The sequence below is a fragment of the Sinohyriopsis cumingii genome, chromosome 13 (genome assembly GCF_028554795.1).
Source record: "Sinohyriopsis cumingii isolate HCF-2022 chromosome 13, ASM2855479v2, whole genome shotgun sequence".
Taxonomy (NCBI): domain Eukaryota; kingdom Metazoa; phylum Mollusca; class Bivalvia; order Unionida; family Unionidae; genus Sinohyriopsis; species Sinohyriopsis cumingii.
Genome location: NC_142973.1, coordinates 77,260,997 through 77,273,978, shown reverse-complemented (window position 1 = coordinate 77,273,978; position 12,982 = coordinate 77,260,997). Strand labels below are relative to the sequence as shown.

Here is a 12,982-nt window from a genome sequence, read left to right as displayed (position 1 = left end):
CTGGGAGATAGATTGACTCTCACGATCTTGCTAGTAAATTGATACTTACAGTTTCTCCTCGTATATCAAGTAAATTTCCTTTTTGATCCGTTAGTTTGAAATTTATTCTCGACAATAATCGATTATGACATCGCAGGTAAAACGGATTAACAGGCTCCTTTATTATCAAATAACCAGGAGAGGCGCTAGGAGAAAACGAATACAAAATAAAACCTTGATGCGCTTGACTCGACACTGACGAATCAACACTATAGCTACCCTCGACAACATCCGCGTGAAGATAAATCGCGATAACATCCGTTATATTAACGATACCCGGCGATATATGCCGTCCACCTTTGTTAGGATCGTTATTGTGTTTAAGAATCAATTCTGAATGTACTTTTTTAGTCCACGCGGCGTGTAATTTCGGAAATAAATCATCGATGGTATCAGTGACGGATTTTCTCATTTCATCAACATCATAATTGGGAAATTTGAAATTTGGTAATGTCGCCGTGGTTAATTCAAATACTCTCATGAATTTTTGTTTTTCTCCTGAATTTCTGATCAACTCGAATTTGCTAATAGGAAGAATATAATCGGCAATTGATATATCGTCGACTATCGCCTGAATGAACATACCATGATAATATTCAATATCATTCGCGAGTTGATTTAAAATTTTCACGTGTTTGATAATTTCGCTACATGAACCAGATTTATTTAGGATGCATTCATGAAATGATCCTCGCAATAAATTTAATTGTAATTCGTGTTCTTGAATAAACTCGTCTAGGGTTCTTCTTACCAAGATACCGTCTATGGGGGCTATTATCCTGTTAATGTGGGTAGCGTCGAAGATTTTCACATCGGGGGGAATTTTAGGAAGAGGCAACCACGAGAGAATTCTTTCGTTAATAAAAGTAAAAGCGAACACTACTAGGTTAAATTTGTGGTTATTCATGAGGTTGATGGCGCTGTGGATCAAGGGTTTGTGTTTGTTATCTCCGTACCATCCTTCGTCGGTGGTAAAATCCGATTTTTTTGGTTCTGGTAGTTCTGGAAGCGTTTCCTCGTACCAACCTGGAATAATAACATCCGATTTTTTTGGTTCTGCTAGAGGTGCGACCTCGGGCCAACCTAATATTGTCCTAATCGATGATTGGTAAATATCAACAATATACGGTGATTTCACTTCTATCATTGACGATAGTGTTGGATCATGTGAAGATATCTTTATTCCCGGAGTAGCATCGCCGGTTAAATTTGATATTCTAGTTGTAAACTCATTATTCAGCTGATCAATTTCATAACTACCCGTTGGTATGCCAACGACGATCCAATCGGGCGTTCCATCGGGCTTACTTTTATTTGCAAAAACAAGTGAATTATTTGACATCAAATTACCGAATGACGTCGATCTAACATTGGGCCAGCTGTTGTAAACGCGCAATTGTGTTAACGCAATTTCGTTGACGTTGATTGGTGTTGAAAAATTAATGCTAAATTCTGGTTTCGTTGAACTTAGCGATATTAACGTTGTTGTCGGCGGCGTCGTGTTTGTCACAATCTGGGCTAGCTCGGACATTATTAATATTCATTTGTTCAATCTCCGAGTAAATACTGATCATTGCAGAAAATTCTAGATCGGATATAATACCGTCGTTGAGACTCTCAGAAAGTAGCGATGATAATTTCGAGTATGCGTCATTGATCTTAGTTAGTTTACTTTTGTACGATGATAACTTTTCACTTGTGCACGAAGATATCTTTTTTGCGATGATATTTAAAACACCGGCGATTGTTGTTGTTGATGATATTATTATTGTTGCTACAATTGGCGCGATTGTTGTTACCGCGGATAGAATAATTCCTGCACCAGCGACCACAGCTGATACTGCGTAAACAGCAACATCAATAGTAACTAATCTACGCTGATATTTCTTTATTTTTATCTGATAATCGTCGAGGAGTTTTTTTAACGAATCCTGCCATGATCGCGCCTGATTGTAGCGGTAATCAGATGCGGTCATTTATTAATCTACGATAACAATTGCGGGATTACAGCTTATATTCGGATAAAAATTCGAAAATTATACTATAGCCGAATGGTCCCATATTGGTTCTATCTGGTGGTTCTAGCACAAATATGGCATCGTAACCTGCGGCCATAATGTAATTAAAATTTTCATCGAAAATTTTACCACCTGCGGCTTTTATTTTAAAACCTGCCGAAGATTGAATGAATATTCGATATACTCCAGTAATTGGCGGGTTAAATTTAAATGTGTTATTCTCGGGTGTCCACCATGCTCCCCTTCGTACCTCTACAACAAAGGGCACTTTACATTGTAGATTTTTTGTTTCTACTTCCTCTGGTATCGAAATTCGCGATAATCTTCCAAGGTTCATTGACGATATTTTTGTGTTGATATCGTTAATTTTTGTAGATGCGTCGAGAAGATCCTCGTTGACTTTTTTTATTTTCTCATCTGTCGATTCACGCGCCGCGTTAAACCCCTTAGTAAATTCGGGAATAACAAGTTCGCTGAGTTTAATAATTTCCTCGCTGATTTTTTTGTTAAGATCGTCGATTGATGTTTTCTGACCCATCGAGATATTTATCTTGGTAATTTCCTCGTTGATGGATTTTACTCTCTCGATGAGATCGCTGTGTGTAGTTAAGGAGGTATCGATGAATTTTTTTATATCCTCGTCGAGTTTTTTATTGAGATTTTTTGATACCTCCTCGAGTTTTTTAAGATCATTATTTAGTTTGTTAAATCTTTTTGTTATTTTTTCCTGGAAATCATCCTGTGATGCCTTATCGGACTTTAGAAGCATCGCCGCTGATAACTCGCTATTTTTTTGTTTTATATCCATGAAATCAGCCTTTGGTGGAAACTCCGCGATGATATCGGTAATATCAGCGATAGATTTTAATACCATCTCCGATTGGCGAGTAAATTGACTAATGTGATCGTTGTATTCTTCTCGCTTAATTATATCAGCTATTTTGATATTGCTAGTTTGTAATCGCCCTTCGGTATTTTGAAAAACAGCAACTTCGCCAGGATCCACCTCTGACAATGATAGAAGATTGTTAATATCACTCTTGGTTGCAAATTTTGATGTATCGATGTCGACTGCTTCCCTTTTTTCCTTCCTAAAGAGGGATCTACCGTAAATGTCAACCATGATATTTATCTACGGTATATTCAAATAAAATTTTGCGATAAGGGTTGGATGATTTTGAAATTGCATCGAGGACGTTAATTGATTCTGGACCGCATATTGGTGGATCTGCTAATGTTTGTGTTGGAAGCGTCGAATACCAAATTGGAATATTTAATTTTGACACATACTTGATAAATTCATTTGGCGGCGTTAATCCGTATGAGTCAAAATAAATAACTTCGCGAGGATTAATCGCGTAAGCAACCCAGTGAGTGCCAGGACCGGTATTATCATCGAGATTAATTATTCCTGTCTCGGTAGGATTTGGTTTGTCTGGTAGTTGATCTCGCATAAATACGCCTCTGAAAAATTTTATTTTCTTTTTTTTTGCTTCACTTATTAAATCTAAATTTGAGGCTGGTAGGCTCGACTTAGGCCGGATCCGTACGGGGGTCGTCTTAGATAAAGGCCCGATCCTTGCTTTTGTTTTAATAATCCTATGAGGTGAGGGAGGAGAAATCCTCCCTTTTTTTTACGATATCTTCCTCCGGTAACTTTTTTTGCTATTGCGGAACCTATCCCTCCAAGCGCGCCTAATCCTAATGCTTTTGCACCTGCTATTACTGCGGGTATAAGCGCGGCCAATGGAAAAATACCACCTGTTTTTACCATGTCTCTGATGGCTCCTATGGAAAGGCTCACATGAACACCAGTATTTGCTGATTTGGCCTTAAAGAAACGTTCATGTTGACTTTTGCTCAACGATAGTTTGTTAGGCCCACCTTGAATTTGATCGTTTTTCAGGGTTAGTTTCATACCGCATCGTTTTGATATTGCTGATTGGAGCTTTTTTATCTGACCCGGGGTCAGAGTTACGCTGACATGATCGTACGGCATATTAATAATCACTTAATCTAAATTTAGAATTTATCACATGTTCTCTACGGGTGCATCGATGATTCTCATTCTGCCGCTAATTCCTTCCAAGATCATTGTTCTATCACTGAGGATTACCGCAATTACCTTGTGATTAATTCCTGCTGTGTTAATTCTAGCCTTGAAATGAATATCGACGACCGACTGCTTTATCAAATCGAGATGCTCCAAGGAAAAATAATAGATGGGATATTGAGTATTAAAATCTAGTTGTGATATTTGCAATCCAGTGTCAATATTTTGATCGCGACCCATGAAACTTAACAATCGATGATATGCGCGCGCCGTAGAATAGTTGTCAAAATCAATAGATATTTCCTCAGATGGTTCTTGCTGGCCGTTTATTCTCAATGATACGTTTGTTGCTTCAATGTGATCAAATATCATATGACTGTATAGTTGATGATATCTTTCGGTACGTAGAAATGCAATAAAGATATGCCTCGGTGCAGATGTTCCTTGCTGCGATGCAATGCGCCAAGTAAAATCACCGTTAATATTAGTAGTTGTGGAATCTGTTGTTGTTGTCAGCCATGACATGATAGATTTACCACCTTGGTTCATGAATGATAATAATTTTTCTTCCTCGATTATTGACGGAGTTATCGCTGGCATCCACAAAGTAAATTTTAGTAATCTTACCATGCCGTTATTATTCGCGGCATCATTTGGACCTATCACGCCGGTAGCGTAATCGACGGCACCTTCTCGCCAGATAGCATCGTTGCTATTTTCTTTTCTAATAAACGTAACGGTGTGTTTTGCTCCGTAAATAATTTTCCTAAAATGCCTGCAAAATCCAAATATATGAGATAACGGAATAGCACAAGAGAATCTTCTGTTACCCCCTGCTAGCATAAGTTTTCGCGTGGCAAATCCGAGATTGTAATCAGGGTAGGTGTTAATAATCATATTTTCGATATCACCATTGGGAACACCAGGAGCGGCGCGATTGTTGGGTTGTCTGATAAGAAACGGCCTACTTTCAGGACGATTAGTATTATCCTTGGTAAACATCATACTAGGGCCGGCTGATCTAGTAAAATCATCCGAGTATCTCGCTAGACCTACTATCGTTGTTGCTAAGTCAACATCATTGGTAATTGACTCAATCTCTCTTCCGTCAATCATGTAAGTGGCACTCTTGAATAATGCCATAATGCCGTTATTGACTAATCCAACTCTGAAATCTGCTGCATAATTGGTACCATCTGGTCTGACAATTTCCCCAATAACTTCGATATACGCCTCAGATGGAAGAAAATATCTTGTTGTATCGTGAACTTGAATTTCCAAGCGATTAGGTGTATTTGGTTCAACCGCAATATATGAAAAATACTGGAAATCTTTCACTGATGTGTCCCTACCTACAGGCTCGTCCATGTCAAATACTTCATTTGACACTTGTGCGAACATTATTATTAAGAATATCATCTAAAACGAAGACCACTGCCTGAAATAAAACTTGTATTAACAACTCCATTTGCTAGGTTTGTATTTGCAATTTCATGCGCTAGATTTGTCTTAGCAACTTCTTGTGCTAGATCATTTATTTTTTTATTTGCTGCGTCATTTATGGCTTTACTGACCTCAGGTGGCATTTCTCTGGTGCTAGGTAATTTAACGGGTTGTTTTTTGCGAGTTAAACTTAATATTTTATTTTTGACAGCGTTGAAGCCCTTACTGGCCAAATTACCGATACCAGAAATGGCAGTCTCGCCGATTTTTCCTATTGCTTTCAACCCAAATTGCTTAATCACTGGTCCAATTTTAGGTATTACTCGCGTGACGAGACTTCCAATGATATCGCCGAATCCATTACCGTGAATATATTTGTACACTGGCAATCGAGAGTTTACTATGCGGACCTGCTTAGGTCTGCGTTGATATTTGTGAACAATCATATTATTTCAATTGTATTGTTTTAATCGATGAGTTCATCGACAAACTCTTTATAAATGTGAGAATCGATGATACCGCCGCGAAATAATCGCTGACAAATATCTGATGCTTCGTTAGTTATTTCACGGGAGTTATTTCCAGCTCGTTTTCCTCCGATTAATACTTCGAGGCGAGATACGTCATTGACAACATTATCAGGGCAAATGGTATATCCTTCTCCCATTTTTGGTTCTTCAGGTGGTTTTAATATTTCTTCCCGATCTAATCGTCTTATTTCTCTTGTAAAAATTTTGTAATCAGGATCTTCGATATCAATAGGTTTTCCCACAGAAGCAAAATACACAGTGGGTATCCATTGTTCCCTTGACATTTTTAAATCACGATGTTTTGTTTTCAAATAATTTTCTGGTTCCATAAAACCAAACCTTACGATTCGAATTAATTCATCTTGGTCACTAAATTTTTCAAGAGTAACACGGGTAAAATATCTTGATGGCATGATTCTTTTTTGTCTAATTTCTGGAAATTTGGGTTCAAACTCTTCTGATTCAGTTTCAACTTTGTGAAATGAAGGCAAAGGTAGCGATAATGGTTTAGATTTGTGTATCTTTTCATAATTACCTACCAAAAGAATAAATTTAGTATATTCTGGATCATTAAATTTAACTACTTTGACACCCTTGTATGCATAATATACCCACCTTATCCAATTTGTGTATGTTACTCTCTCGGACTGACCCGGTTTCATCAGTTTTTTTCGTCTGTTTTTCTCAAAATTTTCCACAGTAAATTTTACAACCTCATCCGGATTCATTGATTTTATTCTTGCGATAGTTTCATCGGTAAATTTATCGGAACCCGAAATTTTTATTTTTTCACTTTGAGGTTGTTCTTGCGGCAATTGTTCTTGCAGCTCTTGTTCTCGTTGCAATTGTTCTTGTTGTGCTCGTGTTTCTGCTCGTTCTTGTGCTTGCACTCGTGTTTGTTCTTGTTCACGTCGAATTTGCTCAAGTTGACCCGGAACCACTCGAGTGTGTTGCTCGATATCTCTCATCATAGGAATAGCCCCGATTTCTCTAAGTTCCTTATCCTTCTGTTGTTTACCGTATGCGAATTGTTCGAACACCCCGGTGACTGGACTCAACCATTTTGACGATACCTCACCAATATGATATTGAGAATCATCGTACTCACGAACTTTTTTCTTAAATAATCGTTTTGTCGGAATAAGCTTCTTTACTGCCGCTAATTCTTCTCGCGCTAATCTGGCAGAATGAGGTTCTCCAACTGTACTAGTTTTCCGACTCATCTTATTTTCAACTATATTGTTTTAATGCAAGGTAAAATTAGTATCTGCAGCCGGATCCTTGCATGCACACTCGACACCCGATCATTTTCCCACCCCCCCCCCTAAAAAATCGTATTTTTTCCTTGTCCAGAATGATATAATTTGCACACAAAAATTGCACTCTGTGTCGAATTTACGCAAATTGTTTTTCCTGGGAAGGTTTATTTTTGAAATCTGAGGCTTCTACGGAGAAAGTTCTCGTAGAAGGATTTTTTTTGTTGGAACGGTCTGGTCTGTAGAACTTCCCTGCTGCTCTTCCTGCTGTCCTTTGTGTAACGCTTGATTCCAGTGCCTTACCCTTAAGAGTCTTCCTGCTGTCCTTTGTGTAACGCTTGATTCCAGTGCCTTACCCTTAAGAGTCTTCCTGCTGTCCTTTGCGTAATGCCTGCTGCCCTTTGTGAAACACTTGATTCCAGTGCCTTACCCTTAAGAGTCTTCCTGCTGCCCTTTGTGTAATGCTTGATTCCAGTGCCTTACCCTTAAGAGTCTTCCTGCTGTCCTTTGTGTAATGCTTGATTCCAGTGCCTTGCCCTTAAGAGTCTTCCTGCTGCCCTTTGTGTAATGCTTGATTCTAGTGCCTTACCCTTAAGAGTCTTCCTGCTGTCTTTTTTGTAATGCTTGATTCCAGTACCTTACCCTTAAGAGTCTTCCTGCTGTCCTTTGTGTAACGCTTGATTCCGGTGCCTTACCCTTAAGAGTCTTCCTGCTGCCCTTTGTGTAATGCTTGATTCCAGTGCCTTAACCTTAAGAGTCTTCCTGCCCTCCTTTGTGTAATGCTTGATTCCAGTGCCTTACCCTTAAGAGTCTTCCTGCTGTCCTTTGTGTAACGCTTGATTCCAGAGCCTTACCCTTAAGAGTCTTCCTGCTGTCCTTTGTGTAAAACTCCAGAGCCTTACCCTTAAGAGTCTTCCTGCTGTCCTTTGTGTAACGCTTGATTCCAGAGCCTTACCCTTAAGAGTCTTCCTGCTGTCCTTTGTGTAAAACTCCAGAGCCTTACCCTTAAGAGTTTTCCTGCTGTCCTTTGTGTAAAACTCCAGAGCCTTACCCTTAAGAGTCTTCCTGCTGTCCTTTGTGTAAAACTCCAGAGCCTTACCCTTAAGAGTCTTCCTGCTGTCCTTTGTGTAAAACTCCAGAGCCTTACCCTTAAGAGTTTTCCTGCTGTCCTTTGTGTAAAACTCCAGAGCCTTACCCTTAAGAGTCTTCCTGCTGTCCTTTGTGTAAAACTCCAGAGCCTTACCCTTAAGAGTTTTCCTGCTGTCCTTTGTGTAAAACTCCAGAGCCTTACCCTTAAGAGTCTTCCTGCTGTCCTTTGTGTAAAACTCCAGAGCCTTACCCTTAAGAGTTTTCCTGCTGTCCTTTGTGTAAAACTCCAGAGCCTTACCCTTAAGAGTCTTCCTGCTGTCCTTTGTGTAAAACTCCAGAGCCTTACCCTTAAGAGTCTTCCTGCTGTCCTTTGTGTAAAACTCCAGAGCCTTACCCTTAAGAGTCTTCCTGCTGTCCTTTGTGTAAAACTCCAGAGCCTTACCCTTAAGAGTCTTCCTGCTGTCCTTTGTGTAAAACTCCAGAGCCTTACCCTTAAGAGTTTTCCTGCTGTCCTTTGTGTAAAACTCCAGAGCCTTACCCTTAAGAGTCTTCCTGCTGTCCTTTGTGTAAAACTCCAGAGCCTTACCCTTAAGAGTCTTCCTGCTGTCCTTTGTGTAACGCTTGATTCCAGAGCCTTACCCTTAAGAGTCTTCCTGCTGTCCTTTGTGTAAAACTCCAGAGCCTTACCCTTAAGAGTCTTCCTGCTGTCCTTTGTGTAAAACTCCAGAGCCTTACCCTTAAGAGTCTTCCTGCTGTCCTTTGTGTAAAACTCCAGAGCCTTACCCTTAAGAGTCTTCCTGCTGTCCTTTGTGTAAAACTCCAGAGCCTTACCCTTAAGAGTCTTCCTGCTGTCCTTTGTGTAAAACTCCAGAGCCTTACCCTTAAGAGTCTTCCTGCTGTCCTTTGTGTAAAACTCCAGAGCCTTACCCTTAAGAGTCTTCCTGCTGTCCTTTGTGTAAAACTCCAGAGCCTTACCCTTAAGAGTCTTCCTGCTGTCCTTTGTGTAACGCTTGATTCCAGAGCCTTACCCTTAAGAGTCTTCCTGCTGTCCTTTGTGTAAAACTCCAGAGCCTTACCCTTAAGAGTCTTCCTGCTGTCCTTTGTGTAAAACTCCAGAGCCTTACCCTTAAGAGTCTTCCTGCTGTCCTTTGTGTAAAACTCCAGAGCCTTACCCTTAAGAGTCTTCCTGCTGTCATTTAACATGTGAATATAAGGTGCAAACTTCATGCCTTGTCAGTGGAAAATGGTTGTTTACAGTTCAGTGGTAGTTATGATTTGGTTTCTCTTTTCTTTTACTAATGTAAATACTGCTTTGACTAGTAGTTAAGTAGTTTGCCCAATAGGATCAAAGTTGCTGAGTCACAATATCACATTGTATGCATGGTCTCTGTTCAACATTTCTTAAATAGCAGCAGTTTTTATGTGAGTAATCTCTGGTATTATTTCTGTTTCAGTTCATACAATCAGGTGTGATCACATTGTTGATATCTTGTTAACATTTTTCTTGATTATATTTCTTCCTATTTTAAATTCATTAAAGACAACTTTATCATAATATTAATTCTTGGAAGTTTAAGCTTAAAGCTGGTAATTGGTGATGAAGGAAAAGATAACAGCCACCTCAGATGAAAAACAGCATTAAAATGAAAAATCTACAAGCTTTATGTTGGGTTCATAATAGAAAATATTTATAAAAGGCAATCAGAGTTGGGGAGATTCATGTAAATTTGTGTTATCCAGATGGGGAGATTCATGTAAGTTTGTGTTGTCCAGATGGGGAGATTCATGTAAATTTGTGTTATCCAAATGCGGAATCAAATTACTTTGACGTAATTTAAGGCTAAAGACAAAGGACAGAAAGCAATCATAGCAAAGAAAAATAACTCTATCTTACACCAGAAACTGCAGTATGTACTAAGTAATGGAATTTCATGTAGAGAGTTGAGTGTTGTTTATATGATTGGGTTGATATATATATGTTTCTCTGTGTGTGTGTGTGTGTGTGTATATATATATATAATATAGGGGGAGAGAGAGAGATGTGTTGTATTCCATATTTGGGGTTGTAGGGTCAGGGTCACAGGCCTCGACATATATTGTAAGATTTTTCCATTTCAGTTTTGCATCTGTCTTTTAAACTGTTTTAAGTACAGTGATAAACCATGGCACACTTACATTCTTAACTTCAAAGTATCACTGTCAAAGTTATGTTTTCAAGTCAAATGTCTCTGATGATTTTATTCCCCACTTTTCTGATTTTATCCTAATGCTCTTTTAGATTTGGTCATGATACTTGATTATTCTCAGTTTGCCCAGTGCCTATATGGTTAGATTTCATGACTGTATACTTTTGGTGACCTCACAACATTAGGGTACACACATTAACTGACTTTGCATTTTGTTGTTATCTGCATTTCTAGGGTCATGAAGAGCAGCAGGCTAATGACAGAAATAATTTCCAGTCTCTGTAAACTTGTTGGTCATGTTAGGAATGCCACTCTTCTGGCAGATATTCTGGACAAATGCATCCTGGGATTAGCAGAGTCAGATGTATGGTAAGGTCTTGTCCTCTTCATGAGAAAGGTCATTTAATGGGACATAAATCATGCACACATGTCCTCATTAAAGAAAGAAGAAAGAAAATGTTATAGATTGTTATAACTTTTTAAGATTTCATAAACTTAAAAAAACTTTTTCAAAGCTGTATATTCTTTCATATGTCTTACTCATTTCATATAATTTGTTGTTTTATATTTCTGCATATGTTGCATATATTCATGTTATCAATGTGGAATAAGTTGATTGTAATGGTCTTTTAGTCATGCGCAACAGTTAAATTCTGTGTCATTTGGTTGGAACATATTGAATGTAGTCATATGTAAAACTACTGCCTTATTTTGTTGTTGCAATTGCACATGAGCAATTTCAGTAACAAAACTTTTTTCATTTGAAAAACAGGTTTCAAGAGGAGATACTGAAAGAAGATGTTGTCACCATGATGACACTGTGTCTAGAGCAGGTAATTGGAATTACAGTTTATTATTCATATCAGTTTTACAAATGCTAAGAACTGGGACAAAGTAATACGAACCAGCCTTGATTGTTTGAGTGGTCCTGTTTATGTGGTGTGATGAGGCTGAAGCCCAAGGCTGGTGGTGTGGTCTGGTTCTTGAAGCTGAGGGCTGCGACTAGTTGGTGTAATGAGCACTGTGTGAAAATGCTGCCAGCCAGCTGCTCTGATGCCAACTTATTTCATGGTGTAATGAGCATTGTGTGAAAATGCCGCCTGCCAGCTGGTCTGATGCCAGCTAATTTCATGGTATAATGAGCACTGTGTGAAAATGCCACCAGCCAGCTGGTCTGATGCCAGCTAATTCATTGGGGCAAAATATTAGTAGCCAGGTTATCTGACCATTTGGAGAATCAAGAGTTAATTTAATCTACAAATTGTATATTTTATAATATTAAATGAAATAATGGAACCTAAGTGACCAATAAATAATGGGAATTATTTATGTTGACCACTAGCAAAACTAGGTGAGATGCAAAGATGAATAACTCACATGTAGTCAGTGTGCAACTCCAGTTAAAATTTTTTTTTACATCTATGTGATGTCCGATGACACATGCTGTTTCTATTTCTCAAAGTGAACATGTAGAGGTATTTGGATGCCTTGAAGCCAACAGAGTCTAAAAACCAAATACAGCCAGATCATGTATTTTATTTTCAGGAATCTTGGAACATTGTATTGTTTACTTAAAAATATAGGGTGAAAAATAATGACTACAACTCTGAGAAAAAAACTTTTGTCCAAAATAAAATGATTGACCAATACAATCTGAAAAGGCAGGCTGCATTCCAAAATTGTTCAGACAAAAAATGAAAAAATTTGTAGTGCTGAGAAAACTTAAAGAAGGCACTACATCATAACAGTATTGGACGTTATTTAAAATGTAACAGGTTGAAGTATTCATATTTTTGAGAAACAAAAATAATGACAGTAGTCCTCTAGGATAGTCTTAACATCGAACCCTGTGTCCCTAACTTGGATATATGGGATGGATCTTGCAATCGAAGGCCATATTTCTGTTTAAAGTATCTGGGATGGATCTTCCCATTTGACCTTGTATCCATTACCTGGATATCTGGAATAGATTTCCAGTTATACCCAGTAACTATAGCCTGGATATTTGGGATAGTTCTTCAGTCTAAGCCGATATATCTGACCTAGATATCTGAAATAGAGCTTCCCATTTAATCCTGTATCTCTGACAGATATCTGAAATAGCGCTACCCATTTAACCCAGTATCTCTGACCTAGATACCTCTTTCCACAGATATAAAAACTACAGAATTGATTTACCTCTTTACTTACCAAATGAGTAGCCTGTCAGTTGAAACATATAACGCTTCACATTCCAATCATAATGTAACATTCAACGCTTATCATTCCAATCATAATATAACATGTAATCCTTCCCATTCCAATCATAATGTAACATGTAACGCTTCCCATATCAATCATAATGTATCATATAACTCTTCCCATTCCA

General features: G+C 38.4%; 1 protein-coding gene across 9 annotated transcripts in view; it reads left to right on the top strand.

Annotated features, from left to right (window-relative positions):
- The window catches only part of LOC149785854 (uncharacterized), a 305,885-nt gene that overhangs the window by 230,572 nt on the left and 62,331 nt on the right, over window positions 1–12,982 (top strand). For all 9 annotated transcript variants that reach the window (XR_016425467.1, XM_089979816.1, XM_089979814.1 and 6 more), the window contains 2 exons: window positions 10,849–10,983; window positions 11,387–11,447. Coding sequence is in view for 8 of the 9 variants with exons in the window: in XM_089979816.1 (XP_089835942.1) it covers window positions 10,849–10,983; window positions 11,387–11,447 (196 nt within the window). In the remaining variant the exon portion in view is untranslated. The remainder of the gene's footprint in view (window positions 1–10,848; window positions 10,984–11,386; window positions 11,448–12,982) is intronic.